This window comes from Myotis yumanensis, unplaced genomic scaffold (genome assembly GCF_028538775.1).
Source record: "Myotis yumanensis isolate MYYU_CA2020_CCGP unplaced genomic scaffold, mMyoYum1.0.hap1 SCAF_3, whole genome shotgun sequence".
NCBI classification, from domain to species: domain Eukaryota; kingdom Metazoa; phylum Chordata; class Mammalia; order Chiroptera; family Vespertilionidae; genus Myotis; species Myotis yumanensis.
In genome coordinates, this window is record NW_027223754.1 from 12,396,606 (window position 1) to 12,415,234 (window position 18,629).

Genomic DNA, 18,629 nt, shown 5'->3' on the forward strand with positions numbered 1-18,629 from the left:
TACCCACTGAGCCAAATCAGCTAGGGCCACAATTAAATAAAATAAAACAACTTTTAAAGAAATGAGCACATAGGTGGTGGTTGGCTAGTGGTGGGCCATGTCAGTAACCAGTTTTGCTTCTTCAATGGCAGCTTGCTGGAGGCTCCATACCGCATCCCTGTCTGCTGCAGGAACCTGGGCGCATTTGGATCTGCTGGGGTCAAAAGGTCACTGTAGCTAATCTGTTTCAGTAAACTCAGACCAGATGGAGAGCCTTTTCTTGCTTAGACTCACTCAAAGCTGGTAGCCCTATGGCTAGCTTAGTAATAGGTTAAAGCACAAAGTGTTGGAGTGCAAAGAAAGAAACTTGCCTTTCAAGTTTGAGATGCCACTTCAACATGTCCCAGACTACCGCGGATCACTGTCAACTTCACCGCAATGGCAGGACCCTGAATTTTCCCAGAATGCATCTTCCACCCTATGATGTGTGTGCCTTAGTTGGGCATCTCGGGCACCTGCTACGTTCTGCTAATCAGATCTGATCGGCACGATGTGGTCAGTGTAGTGGCCCAGCCTGGGACCGTGGTCTGATCAAGGCCCCAGTGGACAAGCTGTGACAGCGATGCATAAAATTACACTTCCAGATGAAAATAAACTGCCTATGATGATCTCTGCTTGTTGGAATGAACAGACGAGAGTTATTTTGGAAGAATGCCATCTGGAGGGAATGTCGAAGCAAATTTTGAAATGAACCTCAAAGGATTTGATAGATGGGAATGGTGTGAGCAAAGACAGAGAGATGAGCAAATGCAGGCTATAGAAAGTGGTTGGTTGATGAATTGATACATTTAACAAGTATTTATTGAGCACCGAGGAAGTGCCAGTCACTTACTTTGCCGAGTTTGTGAAAGAGTGTGGTAGGAGGTGGCCGGTCCGTAAAGGACAGAATAAGGAAATGGTACTTCATTACGAAGGCAACTGGAAACCACAGAAGGTTTTCAGGCTGGAGAGTGATATGAGTAGAGTTGCTCTTTATGGAGATTACTCTGGCCGCGGAGGCTAACATTCCAGCCGGGAGGAAGCACCGAGGACCTGAGCTCCAGTGATGACCGTGAGGAAGGAAGAGGAAGGGCCAGGTGAACAAATATGGAGGAGTCAGAGACAAAGGCCAAGGTTTTGAGACTGAGTGACTAAGATCCACAAAAAATGAGGAAGCCAAGAGGAGCATTCAGTATTAGGCAGAAGGTAACAACCATAATAGCGGGTATGATTAGACGGAAGCACTCTGAGGGCAGGGGCTGGGATTGCTCTGGTTCACACATTTATGCCCAGCGCTTGGCACAAGGTGAATACTCAATAACTATTTGTCACCACACATGTCAGACGCTCGATCTGACCGAATTTTCACATCCACCCAAAAACGACGGTGTAATTATCTCCCATCTGTTATCAATTCTATTTTTTAACTACCTCAGGCATATACAAAAATATAGGGAACAATATAATGAACACTCATATTAGAAATACCTACTTTTCAGCTCGAGAAACTAAGCAATCCAGGTGTTGTCATTATCTCCACTTTACAGGTGAGAAACCTGAGGCGGAGAGTGGTTTAGGTCACATGCTCAAGGTCACACAGCTAACACATGCAAGAGCTGCGATGTGAATGTAGGCCTGTCTGCCTGCAGAGCCCATGTTCTCAACTAACTGTGTGTGTGTGCGCGTGCGCGCATGTATGTGTGTGTGTGTGTGTGTGTGTGTGTGTGACATCGATGGGACATCCAGGGGGAGGTACTCAGCAGGTAGACAAAAATAAACTATGTGAGACAGAGAGAGAATTCAGGACTAGAAATACCAATGTGGGAATTATGTGCATAAAATGATGGTTGAAGGGATGGCAGCCAAAAGGCAATAAACATAATAAGTAGTCTGAGGACAGAGACTTGGGCTTGAGCGACATGCCTTCTCAGAGGGTGAACAAAATATAAGAGGCTGTTTGAAAACCGTGTGTGTTTCCAGATTAAGTGCTCTACTTATGCCGTCCTAGAGCTTCCCTCTCAGTTCCTAGAATAAGGGCAGAGCTGCCTCCTGCCCAGGGAGTTCCTGCTCGGTATATCTGGCATAGGGCTAGGCCAAAGACAACATCAATATTTAGCATCATGGAGCTTACAAAAGTCCTGAAGGTGAGGATGCTCTTTTTTCTCCAGGCGGAATCCCAAATGCAGCTCTCACCGTATCATCCTGGGCATCGATATGCTGCCAGCCGAGACAGGGCTTGTTCAGAGATCGTGCCTCCACCACACGGAACATGGGCCCCTGAGGTTTATTAGTGCTGACCAGGGTTTTATTGAGTTTGTAATCATTAGCAGTACTACCCACTGAGGAAGCTTTTTTTGGCCAGGCCAGAAGTTTTAGTTGCCTTGGGAGAGATGTAAGTATTCCAAAAAAGTCTTGCAAGTGTTTTGACAAGTATCCAAATCTCCTCAGGCCATGAAGATCACAGGATTTTGGGAAAGTTCCCAGTAAGTATCAAGTTTTTATTTAAAAATTCCTATAGCGATTTATAGACAACTCGAATATGTGTGTGATAAACAATTTCCTAAGAAGATGTTTTCCAAAAGACGTCTGGCAACATAAATAAAGTAGATGAGGACTTGGCAGGTGACATGTGTACTCAGAGCTTTTTGATGACATTACGAACCCCTTAAAAAGGTCAGAAACACAGAAGTAGATACTAGATTATTTTGACTCTCGGTTACCCCTTCTTTATAGTCAGGATAGGCTGGGTGAGGTACAAAACTTAACCTTGAAATCTCAGTGACTTTCATGCAACGAACACCGCAAAGGGTGTTCTTTTCACTCTAAGGATTCTGCTATAACTCTTTAGAGTCGCTCCCTTCCCAGGAACGACTCAGGGAAACAGTTTATTTCTCTCTTCATTCATTTTGACCTCATGCTGAATAGTCTGGGGCCACAGTCATGTCATGTATTGAGAGTGGATTTATCATCATTATTCTCTTTATAACCTCATAGATGTCCTCCACATAGCAAGGCCAGGGAGAAGAAAGCTGAAGGGCCACACACAGATTTTGCAGAACTCTGGCCCCAAAGTAACACATCAATTGTTCCGAACTGGTCACTTGGCACCACCCAAGAGTAACAGGATTGGAGAGTGTAGTCTCCTGTGTGCCTGTGAAGGACAGCATTAAACGCTGACGTGTAGAGTCATAGCTACTATTTTCACAAACGCGAAAGTCACTGAAACCTCACGCTGATGGAAGAAGGGGCCACTTATGATATTCCTTGGCGTGGGGAATCCTTTGATGAATATGCAGAAATTGGTCTTACCCCTAGTGGGTAATGTTTCGCCTGATGGTGAAATAGTTTTGTTGAAATATACTTATTTTCCACCCGAGATTCACAAATGCTAAAGAAAAATGGCCATTTTCCAACCCACTGGGCAAAGGCTGGTATAGTGTCAATCTGGGTGTGTATCCATCTGCCAATTGTGTGGTGTTAGAGGCAAAGTTTTCTCTCCTTCTCACTTCTTGGTTCTGAGAGATTTCTGCTGTGTGAAGACTCAAGATGCAACATCCATTCAAATGACTTGTGGTTCACACGAGACATACCACATATCAAACTTCAGGAACTAGTGATCTCCAGTCCATCAATTATTTTCTGAATAGTTAATATAGAAAATGGAGGCAGTAGATTAATCTCACCGGGGCTTCTTTTGGGATTTCCACATACTCTGCTGCCCTCTTAGTTAGTTCACGTCTCGTTTCCTTGGTGTTGTCCTTATCATTGGCATTGAACATAGTATCCTTCTCTTCTGGGTCTTCCTTCAATCACCCAGCATCTGCCATTGTATCTTGGGCACGACCATTAGTCACTTAATATCAATGTTTCTTAAACAAATGAATGGCTAGTTTCACGTTTTCCCAGCGTAGGACCAACACAGTCAGACAAGTCAGTGTATCCTAGGTCCTCTCACTTCACTGTTCTCCAACTCTTGCTATTTTGTTCAATCTCTCCTGACGCACTGGGTAGTGGTTTGGAGCAGCAGTGAAACTTGGGGATGTGAGGCAGAAAGTACAGAATGGCTGTCAGAGGTCCTCACAGTTTGGGATCTAATAACCCGGATGGTGACTGGGGCTGAGGGACAAGTCCAACAGGGGTCCTGAGAAGACTGTTAGCTCAAAATAAAATGTTTACGTATAGAGAGTTCTTTCCCTCTTGTTATTGTATTTCTAGTTTGCTGTACCTTAATTTATCCTATCATTTGAATGAAATTCTTTACCTATTTTAAGCTAATATTGATTTTATCACTATGATTTACAAAAGCTGTATTTTGAACTAATCAGGAAATTTTTTTCTTTGCATTAAGCTATTTAAATTTTCTGGATTTACATCTTGTCACCTACCAGTTCATATTTGGGATGCTTAAAAAATACACACACGAATATATGCTACTATGCAACAGGTCAGAGGTATTTGTATGCAAAAATTACTCACCCAGTAAACTCTTGATTAGTCATGAGTAGAGGGATTGAGAGCCCTGAAAGCACATAATTCCAAGATCAGTAAACCACTCAAAATGCTCCCCCCACCCCAACAGATAGAGGGTTCCTAGTACTGTTGGAATTTTGAGACAGAAGCTACCTTTGAGCTCATCTTCATTATAAATGCAAAGACTGAAGTCAGTGTTGACTTGGTACCAAAGCCCTGCCCACTCTATTCCAGGTGTTCTTTAGTAAGGGAGAAATTATAGCCCCGGGTCAGTTTTGTCAGATGCAAATAGCAATTGATCATGCTTCTCCGAATTGCCTCCCAGAGCAGTAGGAGGATGACACGATTAAAAAAATATGTGAAGGAGATCTGTAAATTTAAAAATAAATGATTAAAGAGACATGTATTTGGAAGGCTGCAGTGTACCTACCAGGCATGGGACAGGGGTTTAAAAAGTCTCTGCAGTCAAAGAATTTACAATCCAGTTGGAAAGAGAGGTGAGAGCTAGGATAAATTGGGTATTATCCTAAGGCCTATGTACAGTTTTATGAAATTTTAGTGATGGTGGAGCAGTGTACACGCAAGGTTGCAGGAAAAGTAGTGTGTGTGGTGGTGATGGTGGTGGGCGGGGGGAAGAGGGGAAGGTCATGCATTCTCTTTGGCTTTTCCCAATGGATTAATCCCAACAATGGCAACAACTACTGTTTAACATAAATGAAAAAAAAATGATAACTTACACCCTAGCTGGTTTGGCTCAGTGGATAGAATGTCCGCCTGCGGAGTGAAGTGTCCCAGGTTCCATTCCAGTCAAGGGCACATGCCAGGGTTGCAGGCTCCATCCCCAGTGTGGGGCATGCAGGAGGCAGCCGATCAATGATTCTCTCTCATCGCTGATGTTTCTCTCTCTCTCCTTCTCCCTTCCTCTCTGAAATCAATAAAAATATACTTTAAGAAAAACGACAACTTATCACGGATGGTGTGTTTCTGTTCAGTGAAGATGGCAGACGAGCAGCCAACACTGTGCCAGGGAAGAGGGTCTCTTCCAACAGTGTTGTCGCAAGTGGACGAGAGATGCTCCACTGGCTAGGTCACCTCCTCGGGCTCCCACAGTGTTGCTGTTATTTCCACGCTCACTCCCAATGCTGTGAGGGCTGCTGGCTGCTGATCGATACAGAGCCCGCTAGGCCGGCTGGACCCGGGGCGCACGGGCAGCCTTTTGGGGCTCTACCCTGAAGTCCCACTATCCTGGGACGCCCTGGAAGGAAGCGCATTGGCCTGCAAGAGGCCACACCCAACACAAGGCCCCCATTGTGTCTGGGGGAACAGTAGCCCCGCAGGATGACGCTGGCTGCCCCCCTTCCAAGGGAGCGAGTGGCAACCTCGGAAGCCGGAGGCGAGGCGGGGCGAGGCGGGGCGGGCGGGGCAGGTGGCCGCGGGGCAGGTGCCGGGGAGACGCACGCTCTAGGGCCGCGCGGGCGCCTCGTGCTCCCACGCCCGCCTCGCGCCGCAGCCGCCGCACCTGGAGGCGGAGCCGGCCCCGCAGCCGCCGCTCCCGCGCGCAGCCCCCTCCCCGCGCCCCTCCCTGTGCTGGGGACGCGCGGCGGGGCGTGAGCCCGCGTCCTCCCAGGACCTCGCAGACGCGGGCCCGCCATGGAGCACATCCGCACGCCCAAGGTTGGTGGCGCGGCGCGGGCCGGGCGGAGGAGGGCGCGGGCGGAGGATGCTGAGCTGGCGGGAGGCCTGGCTTCCCTGCGGGGCGCGGGCCGAGGCCGCCCCGCATCCCGGGAGGAGGGGCTCCGAGCATCCCCGGGTTCCCTGGGAGCTGCAGCTTTCTCTCGCCGCCTCTCAGGCCTGGCCTGGGCGGGGGCTGCATACCCAACCTCTGGGCGTGGAGGGTGCTCCGTGGACACGGGGGTGGGCGGGAGGGAACCCCGCTTGTCTGTTGAGCAGGGAGGCTGCTGATCTGCTGATAAACGCTCCGTTCGGAAATCTCACTGTTTTGCTGCTGTCTTTTTTATTTTTTGATTTCCTGTTGGCTGCTCTGAGCAGTCGAAAGAGACACGAGCCTCCTAATGGCAGGTGCAGGGCATCTGCTTAGTCAGGTGGATGGAAGGCACTCGGAAGCTTGTGGAATCTCAGGGTTCAGACCCCCCCAACTCGCCCTCCTCCGCGGCATCATCAGGCCCTCGGGCCGCAGCGGGCCTTACACAGGGCGGATGATCAACATTCACTGCAGGTTCGATGTTATCGATCCTTTCCTCTTCTTACCCTTTCCAGCCTGTCTCCTTCCTTGGGGAGAAGAGCGCAGCTTGGGGATTCGTCCACTGGTGTGTTTTGAACACCAGCTTTTGTGCCCTGATCATTCCAGCTAAATAACGCTGTGCCGGACCTTCCTACTCACAGTGTACTAGTACCATAATTTAGAGTGGAAGCTGATCCGCCCTCATGAAAACTCTCAGCTACCGAAAGAATTTATTTGAAAAGCCTATTGGCTGTCTCTCGTTACTCCCACCACAGCTGCTTTCATTTCCAGCATGATCTCTTGTTCAAGATCTAGGTTCTGGGCAGTTAAGTCGAAGCTGGGTCTGAGTGTTCAGGACTTAGGTAGCCCCGGGGATCCCACGCATCTCCTGGCGGCAAGGGAGCCATTACTTACTGGAGTTTGTAAACCGAGGAAGACGAGTTCCCTCTTAAATTCTGGAATGGCTCCTAAGTACCCCTTTGTAAAAGCGGCTTTATAATGATCTCGTGTCAGTGGGAGAATCAATCTTTTGGTTTGCTAAAGAATGTCAGCTGCAACAGTAAATTTCGGTTGTATTTATCTTGCACGTTGGAGTTAAATTGTTGTTTCACAGTCAGGAAGTTGTAAACATAGAAGAGAGTGCCATAAAACCACAAGGTAGGCGGCTCAGAGCTTTCAGAGTTTAAGTGCTGCTAAATAATTTATCCCAGGATGATGAAATCAACTCATGGATTCTCTCTGCCCTTGCCAAGGGCATCCTTTCTTTGTCGTTTTCCGATAGAATATGAATTTGGGGAGTCAAGGCCTTCTCTTGTCCGTTTTCAAAATCACCCAGTACAGAGCCAGTGTGTAAACCCGAGTGGCAAGCAATAGTCTTCCTTATTCTTAAAACTGGTTTTCATAAACACCTTCCAAGCAGTGTAGAAATTCCCTTCCATCAGGAAATGCAAAGAAATGGGAGGAAACGGAAAACTGTCCGAAAGGTCATTGAATTGAAGGTCATTAAGTTTTAGGATGATGCAGGTGGAAGAAAACCCCGAAGCTCTAGAGGGTGGGTGGATCCGATGCATTTACCCATTCATTTCATTCCAACAAGTGATTGGTGAACCTTTCCTGTGCCGGGCTCTGTGTTAGGTCCACGAGCATGGAGCGTCGTGGAGTTCCCAGGATGGAAGAGGAAGCAGTTGTAAATCTGGACAGACCTATGTACAAGGGACAGTGGGCAGGGAGGGGAGAACGGAGGCAAGATGAGCTCTACCATAAAGGGCTGAGGGGTGCTTTGTAGAAGAGCTGAGTCTTAACATGCAAGGAGTCATGGAGGACCAGGAGCAGTGGAGACAGCTGTCATTCATTGTGTGAAGATGAGGCATTGTAAGCAATCAATTACAGCCTCCAAGAAGCTGAGAACCCCGACAGGGATAAAGGCAGAAACGATGACGTGACTCCTCGAGACTAAACAGCATCTCTTTGCATTTTACATTTTTAAGTGCAAAATGAATTTCCACGGTCTCAATGAAAAAGAGAACAAGACAACTTGCAGAGTGTTTATTGCAAAATATGTAATTACGGATGGTCATATATTCATCTTTATCGCGTGCTTCTATTATACTCTGGGGTGCTGAATAGGTAGCTTGCCTTAAACGTCATGATTTCATGTCTTGGGTGGCTTACAAGGAGCGTACACAGAGTTGTTTATCTGACACCTCTGGGCTTGAAGTGATATTGACCATGTGGGTAGCAGGGGTTTATTTTAAGAAGAAAAGAAATGCATGCCTGTACAATGTACAGTTGCTTTCCTGCTATAGTGAAAGTCATTCATTTGGTCTTTGTAAATTCTGTGATCTCCACCACAACCTCTTGTGTCTGCTTCAGTGTTGGGAGTTCAGCTTAAAGAGACAGATGCATGTGAATAATCTGGAGTGCTTTGTGATAGTTCTTCTTGGGTGTGTGTGTTTAACTAAAGGCTCTAACAGCATATGCTAAGCAGAGTATTTCTCTCCCAGAATGGTTCCTCTATAGCAGTGATTTTCAACCTTTTTTTAAATCTCATGGCACACATAAACTAATTATAAAATACTAGAGGCCCGGTGCACAAAAATTTGTGCACTCAGGGGGTCCCTCAGCCCGGCCTGTGCCCTCTCACAGTCTGGGACCCCTCGGGAGATGATGACCTGCTGGCTTAGGCCTGCTCCTGGGTGGCAGAGGGCAGGCCCAATCCCTAGGTGCAGCCCCTGGTTGGGCTCAGAGCAGGGCGGATTGGGAGGTTGCGATGCCACCCTCAGTCATGCTCAGGGTAGGGATGATTGGGGGGTTGGGGCACTGCCCCCTATCACACTCAAGGCAGGGTCAATGGGGAGGTTGCGGCGCCACCCCCTGTGACGCACAGAGCAGGGCCAATCGGGGTTGGGGCGCTGCCCCCTGTCACGCACAGAGCAGGGCCCATCGGGGGGTTAGGGCTCTGTACACTGCAGGGCCAATCGGGGTTGGGGCGCTGCCCCCTGTCATGCACAGAGCAGGGCCCATCAGGGGGTTGGGGAGCTCCCCCCTGTCACGCACAGAGCAGGGCCGATCAGGGGGTTGAGGAGCTCCCCCCTGTCACTCACAGAGTAGGGCTGATAGGGGAGTTAGGGCACCGCCCCCTGTCACACACACAACAGGGCGGATCAGGGGGTTGGGGCGCTGCCCTCTATCACCCACAGAGCAGGGCTGATCAGGGGGTTGGGGCACTGCCACTCCCACACTCAGGGCAGGGCCGATGGGGAGGTTATGGCTCTACCCTGTCACACACAGAGCAGGGCCTGTGGTGGGGGGGTGTTGGGGCGCCGCACCCTGTCACACACAGAGCAGGGCCGATCAGGGGGTTTGGGCGCCTTCCCCTGTCACGAACAGAGCAGGGCGGATAGGGAGGTTGTGGACCCGCCCCCTGTCACACACAGAGCCGCAGGGCGATCAGGGGGTTTGGGCGCTGCCCCCTGTCACGCTGATCCGGTGCCAGGAGGCCTCGCGGCTCCGCTGATCCCGGTGCTGGGAGGCATATTACCCTTTTACTATATAGGATAGAGGCCTGGGGGCCGGCTGGTTTGCCCTGAAGGGTGTCCTGGATCAGGGTGGGGGTCCCCACTGGGGTGCCTGGCCAGCCTAGATGAGGTGATGATGGCTGTTTGCAGCTGGTCACACACCCTTCGGGGTGGGGGTCCCCACTGGGGTGCCTGGCCAGTCTGGGTGAGGAGCTGAGGGCTGCTTTCAGGCTGGCAGTTGACTGAAGCTCCCAACTGCTCCTTTTTTCCTTTTTTATTCTGGGCCAGCTTTAGATCTGGCTCTAGCTCTGAGGCTTCCGCTGCTGAAAGCAGGTATCTGGTTTGTTTGCGTTCTATAATCGAAACAATGTATAACTCCAGCTCTGAGATCCCGACCGGCTGAAAGCTGGTTTCTGGGGTTTTGTTTAGCTTCTATATTTGTTACAATGTTTCTTAGAGTTGCAGCTCAGAGGCCGGCAAGTCAGGCGGGGAACGTTGGAGTCTGCAACGTTCTGCACTGGAGCAAGCAAGCCTCAGGTTCGCTTCCAGCTGCCTGGCTGCCAGCCGCCATCTTGGCTGACAGTTAATTTGCATAAGGATATGCTGATTAGCCAATGGGAAGGGTAGCGGTCATACGCTAATTACCATGTTTCTCTTTTATTAATGTAGACTAGAGGCCCAGTGCACCAATTCGTGCACTGGTGGGGTACAGCTGGGAGGTTGGCTGGCTGGCCCATTCTGATTGGGGCCTGAACAGGGCTGGGCTGGCTTGGGGGAGGGGCCGCAGGTGATTGGCCAGTGGGCCCCACTCCTGATTGGAGTGGGGCCAATTGGGGGTGGGGCTGGCCATGGGGAGGGGATGTGGGCAGTGGGCTGGCTGGCCCCACCCCTGGATGGGACATGGAAGGTTGGCCAGCAGGCCCCACCACCAGTTGGTGTGGAGGGGCTGATCTGGAGTGGGGCCGGCCATGGGGAGGGGCTGTGGGTGGTGGACCGGCCGGCCCCGCCCCTGAATGGGGTTAAGGGGCTGATCGGGGGCCAGTGGCCTGGGGAAGGGGCTCCAGGAGGTTGGCCGGCCGGCCCCACCCCAGATCAGGCCAGTTCGCTGGCCACAGTGGGCGTCATAGCAACTTGTCGTTCCAGTAGTTACAGTGTTCCGGTTGCTGGCTTTTTATATATATATACTAGAGGCCTGATGCATGAAATTGTGCACAGGGGCGGGGGTCTCTCAGCCCGGCTTGCAACGATGCAAGTGTTCATGCCTGGCCTGGCCAGAGGCCCTCCGTGGCTAGGTGTGGAACGCTTGCCTCCCCAGGCCACTCACACTGCCCACTCTCAGTGGCCGACCCCCCCCCCCCCCCCAGGACTGGGGGACTCCGCAGGGCTGAGAGGACTGGGCGCCTCCATCTTGTGACTATGGGCACCGCCATCTTTTGTGATGGAGTGATGGTTAATTTGCATATTACCCTTTTATTAGATAGGATATATAGATATTTTATATATAAAAATATTTTTTGCTGATCTGACAAAAAACAGATATAATTTTGATCCATTCACAACTGACAGCTATTGTTGTGTTGACTATTGTCACTATTTTCTTTGACAATCTAAGGGAAAATTGCTGATTTATAGAATAAATGTTCCGGAGACAAACCAGTTGGCAGTTAGGTTGAAGTGAGGACACCAAACATTGCCTAGACTCATCTCCGTGAACTTTTGGGTTTCTACTTCACTGTCTGGCTCTCTTTACCACTGGGAGAACTTGCTGATAAGAAAATCCTCTGCTGGGACAATTTGGGTTCAAGTACTACTTAGTTGCTGAAAGTTTTGGGGTTCTTAGAAGTAGCCTGCCATGTTTGTAGATGCTAGTGGGTCCTAGCATCCTGTTAAGCAATCTCTACTTTTTGTGCTTTGGTCTTTCTGGAAGACATTTTTTCCCAAAGGTGTAAATCTAAGTTGTAAAATGGAATGTGATGACCTATCAAAGCAGATTTTGAAAATATCTCCTCTTCCTTTCCACCCAACCCCCCTAGTCCGAGCCACTATGCTCATAGCCTCCTAATTGGTGCCCTAGTTTCTTCTTTGCTCTTCTCTAACCCCTTCTCCATGGAGGGAGCCTGGGTGATGCTTTCTGGACCCAAGTATATTACATTACTTTCCTGCTCAAATTCTTGGGTGGCTTCCCTGTGTATCAGGATGTAAAGTGAGAATCCCCAGAGTGGCCCGTAAGGCCTTGGATGGATGGACCTCTTTTTACTTCTCCGCCCTCAACCTGTGCATCTTCTCATTATTCACTACCCACTGATCACCACTGGCCTCGTGGGTTTCTCAAATGTGTCAGGTCTTTCTGGCCTCAGGACTTTTGCACTAGCCTTTCATCATGGGAATACTCTGGCCTCACTCTTCACCTGGCTAACTCTCTCACCTTTGAGATTAGATATAATTTCCTCTGAGAGGCTCTTGCCCAGTTCCCCGTCTAAGTCAGATCTGCCTGTTATAGTCTCTCGCAGAACCTAGTATTTCACTTCCTGCCCCTGGTTACATGCTTTATATTTATTTATTTATTTATTTATTTATTTATTTATTTATTTATTTATAAATATATTTTATTGATTTTTTACAGAGAGGAAGGGAGAGGGATAGAGAGTTAGAAACATCGATGAGAGAGAAACATCAATCAGCTGCCTCCTGCACATCTCCCACTGGGGATGTGCCCGCAACCCAAGTACATGCCCTTGACCGGAATCGAACCTGGGACCTTTCAGTCCGCAGGCCGATGCTCTATCCACTGAGCCAAACCGGTTTCTGCAATGTTTTATATTTATGTGAGTGATGATTTGTTTCATGTCAAGTTCCCCTCCTAATGCAGGAGCCCTATGAGGGTGAGGATCGTATGTTGTTCACCCCTCAACCCAACCTGGTTGCTGGCAGCAAGTAAACACACACCAAGTAAATTAACATTTGAATAATAGAAGGAATGAAAAAGTCTTGATTTCAGCACTTAGGTTTTTAGTGTTTGCTGTAGTAATCCAGGCCTCTTGTACCCATGACTAATTACCGTACTGTGAGTCTTCTAATAAAACTAGTGCTAAGTATTAGAGAATGTCAATATATTATGTACAATATATAACACATATATAGTGATATGTATTTTGTGATGATATATAGTTTGAATGAGGTAGAATTCAAATAACATTCACCATTTCAGTAATTTAAAGTGTACAATTCAGTGCTTTTCAGTCCATTTCCCATGTTGTACAACTATCGCCACTGTCTAATTTAGAGCATTTTCACCACTCCCCAAAGAAACCCAAGACCTATCTGTAGACCATCCTCATTGCGTCCTCCAGTTTGTGACAACCACTAGTCTACCTTCAGTCTCTGTTGGATTAGCCTAGTCTGGACATTTTATATAAATAAAATAATACAATATTTGGCCTTTTGTGACTTCTTTCATTTTGTATGATCTTGTCTAGGTTTACCCAAGTTGTAGCATGAACTGGTATTTCATTCCTTTATACTGCAGAATCATATTCCATTCTGCGGATATACAACCTTCTGTTCGTTCATCACCTGATGGGCATTGAAGTTGTTTGCAGTTTTTTATTGTTATAAACAGTGCTGTTATGAACACTCACATACTTGTTTTTGTGTGTGAACATAAGTTTTAAATTCCCTTGGGCATATCCCTAGAAGTGGAATTACTGGGTCATATAATAGCTCTATGTTTAATTTTTTAGGAAATTGTGATTACATCATGTATATATAGGGTGTCCCTCAAAATATATACACACACTTTGAATAATTATAAAGGCAGAATTTGTTAAAATACATTTCATTTTCCAATTGAGCTATCAGCTGTTAAAGTGTGTATATATTTTTTGAGACAACCTGTATCATACAACGAAATCCTTCCTCTTCATATGCATCCAACAATATAGAATGATTTATATAGAATACAGGACCTAGGTATTTTGGAAACACTTGTTTAAAGGCCACGAATACATAGTTTTACATCAAAAGGGAATATAGATTTCTATTGTTATATAGTTAAACAGTTTTTGAGAAAATGCAAAAAGCATGAAGTTATATCACTCCAAATTCACTTCTAATTTGTAATAACATGCCCTTTTTACAGTCATAGTGTGTTTTTCTCTTATAGAACTTTTGCCCACCGTTGCTTTGCATATATGTATTTTATATTCAGAAGTCATCCACGTATTCACTGTTTTAACGCTTACATATTATTAATTTGACTATAGTTTGCTTAACCTGTCTCTACGGTAGGTTTTGTACCCTTATGAACGTCCCTGGTACAATTTTCTTAATGTATAGTATATTGCTCAGAGTAGAATGACTGACAGTAGGAACAGTCTTATAATGGTTCTTATTATGTGATATTTTTCAGTACTTTAAAGCCTCTCATATGGTCCAAGGTTTAGTCCCAGAGAGCAGAGGAGAAGGTCTTGGCTCGATACAGAGAAATTCTTTCCCACAATTATACGTGTTTGTATAAGAGATATGAGTTTGTCTCTTGAAGGATTAGAGGTGTCTAAGCAGAGTCCGGATAACTCATCAGAGAAGACATGGAGGCATCCAGAGGGAGAATGGACCAGAACTATGTTTGACTTTCTTCTGGGCCAAGTGCCTAGCTACCCTGAGATTCATACTTCTGGTACAGGGAACTCACTGTGTCCCTTGGCAGTCCATAATGACCATGGACAGCTCTCACAATTAAGAAGTTTTCCTTATATTTGGTCAAAATCTGTCTCACTTTACTAATTCAGTTTGATGTCATCTACCATTTAATGAACTTGACCTCCGTCACCTCCTCAAAATCGGTAGTTTTTAGCAGTTGGACTTAGCTCGGTCCCTTGGGATATTGCCCAATACATCAACCCTCCTTCCAGAAGATGGCCCTTCAAGTATTTCATTCGATGCTGCCATCTCCCTAACCTTTTCATCCTATCTAAATCGTTAGCTCAGTACCACCTGTTCTGGCAACCACCCAGTGCCTTGGTTTTAAGTCCCTTTACCTTTCTGCTTGCTTTACTCAGTGAGTTACAAAAGCATTTGATGACTTTAGGTTTGGTTGCACTGGGGGAGAGTAATGTTTGGTAACTATTTTCCAATTGTGTGTATCATCGAGTCCCAGCTCAGGAAGAGAACCCCCAAGTTGTCTCCACACAGTGTGTGTGAGGTCAGGTCTGCCCTACTATTTCCTTGAATGATAGTATCTTACACTTGTCTTCGTTGATTATTATCTCATTGGATTTTGCTTATTGCTTAATCCCATACCCTGTTTTTAGATCCTGATACACATCTGCTATTCCTCTCAGTTTGGGACCATTTACTAATGGACTTGCCCTGGATTCCCTCATCTGTGATTTTATCCAGGAAGAAACTAGACAGGCAGATGTGACTTCTTAGTGACTAAAGCTGCTTGCCCCCCGTCTCCCAGGATCTTGATCCTGATAACAGATTTACTAATTCTTTCAGTTTGATGTGATCTACCACTTAGTGAACTTGACCTCCATCACCTCTTCAGCAAGCTCATTCAAAGAAACAGAGTAGTCTGCGATGATGACTGAGTGGATGTTCCTGCCAATCGGTGGCTTCTTTTTCTAGGTTCTTACAAAATTCCATTAAAGAACCCATTTTAGAAACTTGCCTAGAATTAATGTCAAACTCACCTACTTATACAAAATGCCATGTCGTCTATTTGAAAATAGGGATCTCATCTGCAGGTTCTCTCTGTGATGGAGAGAGCTCAATAGAGTCATGAGAAGAGGAACTTTCTCTGTGTCATTCACCACCATGATGCCACCATACTGTTCTCTCTTCTTTTAACCGTTAATTTTTAGATTATAAAGTATGTTACTTTTGATTCTATTTGGAAATCAACATAGAAATTAACCACTGTTAATAGTTTACTATATTTTATTCTCTCATTATTTTCATTGTATGAATACTCAAACTTCTTATTTGTTGGTTTAGAAACTTAGGATCACCCCATTCAATTTTGGAGTATGCTACTTTTAACCTACTATAATGTAATCTTTGAAAACATGCTTTTAGAAGGATATGTGATTTTTTAAAAATCCTATGGAAATGTCATTATCAAATTAACCATTTCCACAGAAGGCTATTATAACAATGTTATGATGAACATCTTGTTTATTAATTATTAATCTGCATATGTGATTACTCCCTTAGGATAGATCCTGTAATGGAATAACTGGGTCACAGAGATGAACAATTTTATGATTGATCTTTGTTGCCAAATGATTTTTTTTAAAGTTTTACCAATTTTCAGAAACATGGTATAGTGTCTTTCTCACTGTGCCATTGCTTAATTATTTAAAAAAAATATTTGCTAATATAAGGTGGGAAATAACATCTTGTTATTTCATTGTATTTTTTTTATTACTAGTGAGGTTGATGTGTTTCCAAAAATAGCTTTTTGACCATCTTGTTTTTCTGAATTATATCTTTTTCCATTTTAATAAATGGTAATTTGTGTGTCTCAATGGATGAAAGTAGCATGGTAGTATTTGTGCCACCATCCAAGCTTTCAAAAGTGATCCAATGAAGGGATTCTATACCTAGAGACATTGGTGAAGAAAGAGAAAGGCATACATCTGTAATCTCCTATATGTGTCCACTTTATTTACTTACTAGTAAGTGTCAGCGTTTCCCATTGAACAACTGATTTGGTTTGGTCATCACTTCTATCACATCTCCACAGGCAAAACTGTGTCCAGAGTGCTTGTTTGCACAGCACAGATGGGCATATATTTTCTCATCCCGATTTTTTATTCATTTTTCCATTCTGAACAGGACAAGCTGTGAAGTATGCATGAAATTAAACCTCTTGACAAAACACTCAGGATTCCGTGACTTTGTCCCAAGTGGTGGTTTAGTTTTGCATTCTTATATTACACGCAGCGGGAGTCCAAAAGCTCATTTTGTCCCCTATTTCTTAGGCCAGGAACAGTTAAAACTATTTTTTTCCTAGTGCCCTTTCCCCTGGTGGACAGCTAGTTGAAGCCTTTGGGAGTAGAAGTCCTTCCCAGGACATAAGCCCAACCCTTCCTCCCACAGCCATTTAAACTGGTTTAAAAATAACCCCCACTTAAAATTTCGTGGCAGGCTACGACAACTTTATAAAAATTGTATGTTTACTTTTCTCCTCTTTTTCATTTATTAAAAACGTTGTTTATCAGAGATTCCCGGAGAAATAAATTTATTGCCAAGCTATTATAGAAAGTTGCATTCCTTCGGGCCCACAGCAAAGCACAAGGTATTGGGAATGCTGCAGGTGCAGCTACTTGCACACTGGGGGGGAACTGTTCAGTCAGTCTGGTAGTGAAGGTGTAAGAAAGGAATCCTGTCTTCTCGAGCTATGTGTGTAGGTTCAAAGATACCATTCATGCGGTTATTCATTCACTTGTACTTTTCAACAGATGTTCCTTGAGTGCTTCCGATATGCCAGGCACTGTTGTAGGCCCTGGAGAGCCAATGGTGAACAAGAACGACAGGGATTCTGGTTTCATGGAACTTACATGGTAGAAAAGAATTACATAACAAACAAATAATACTACTATTGTTTAGAACACTATATATATTTTTTTCACTGTAAGTCACGACCTTAGAAAAGCCCCCATTTTTAGAAGGTGTCCTTGCCAGATCCTGCTACCCTTCCCCTGTCAACCTTGCACTTGCCTCCTACCTTATGCAGAGAGAAAGCCGAAGTCCGAACATTGTCCTGGAAGACCCTACAGGTCGTTGTGGCTCCCTGTGGCACCTCAGCTCCTGTTCTGTGTCCCTCACAGACTCTCATCAGGCTTCCCACCTCTAGACCCTTGAACTTGTCAAAGAAGACCTGGCCCAGGACCTTTACCTGAAACACTCCACTCCCAGAGTTCCTCGTGGCTGACTCTCTTCTCTATGGAAAGACCCAGTCATTGTGTTAGAGAGGACTTTCCTGGGCATGTTAATGCCCCTCCACCTCCAACTGCTTTTCCTGCTTTCATGTCCTTCCTAGCACCTTCTGGCATGTGTGTGTGTGTTTTGTTTGTTTGTAAACTTGTGTATTTGGTGCCTGTTCCCCTGCCCAGCGATCCCCAGGCAGAGCACGTGTGAGCAGTGACATTGTCTTGTCCGCAGCTGTACCTCCAGCATCCAGAAGACTCTGGGCCTGGCCCCGAGTAGAGATGCACAATGAATATTCCTTGAGCCAAATGAACCAAGAACATGGTTTAGTTAAGTGACTGTGTGTCCAAGCTTCAGTATCTTCAACCTTGGTTCTTCTTCTTCTTTTTCCTCTTATGTTTAACATAATTATGCTAATACATGCATTTTATTCACTCAAAAGCACTTTACAAGAAAATATAAGTATGGCTTTCAATAGGAATGTTATACTTGGACTTGATCCTAGCTCACAATTTAAGTTTTTGCTTTAAAGTTAAAAACCTTGTCACCAAAACTTGAATCTGAAGGATTCTCCCAAAACCTCTTACAACTGACAGCATGCAGAGGCATTCCTCACAGTCACCGAGTCCTGCTACGCAGTTCACCCTCCCACTGGCAGGACACTGGTGTCTTGAAGAGTCTTAAATTTCCAAATAAAGAATTTTAGGAAGAGCTCTGTATTCATATGTAGCAACCACACAAGGAACTTCTGACCTACAGCAAAGATAAACTAACTCTCTCCGAACTTCTCAGATTCTGCAGCAATTGGGAAACCTCTACCCAGTATGAAGAATAATTAGATTTTTAAAACAAACACACTTTAAAAACCCCTCAAATCTAGTTAATCTGGATTAATGGTGCAGCTTTTATTTTTACCTGCTGGCTGTGTTCACATCAGCTTTTCAAGA

At 45.8% G+C, this 18,629-nt stretch overlaps 1 protein-coding gene across 1 annotated transcript in view; it reads left to right on the plus strand.

Annotated features, from left to right (window-relative positions):
• Window positions 1–6,055: 6,055 nt before the first annotated feature.
• Window positions 6,056–18,629, plus strand: part of MTMR7 (myotubularin related protein 7) — a 92,909-nt gene continuing 80,335 nt past the window's right edge. Inside the window, exon 1 of the mRNA XM_070408287.1 lies at window positions 6,056–6,162. Coding sequence (XP_070264388.1) covers window positions 6,139–6,162 — 24 coding nt within the window. The 5' untranslated portion in view covers window positions 6,056–6,138. The remainder of the gene's footprint in view (window positions 6,163–18,629) is intronic.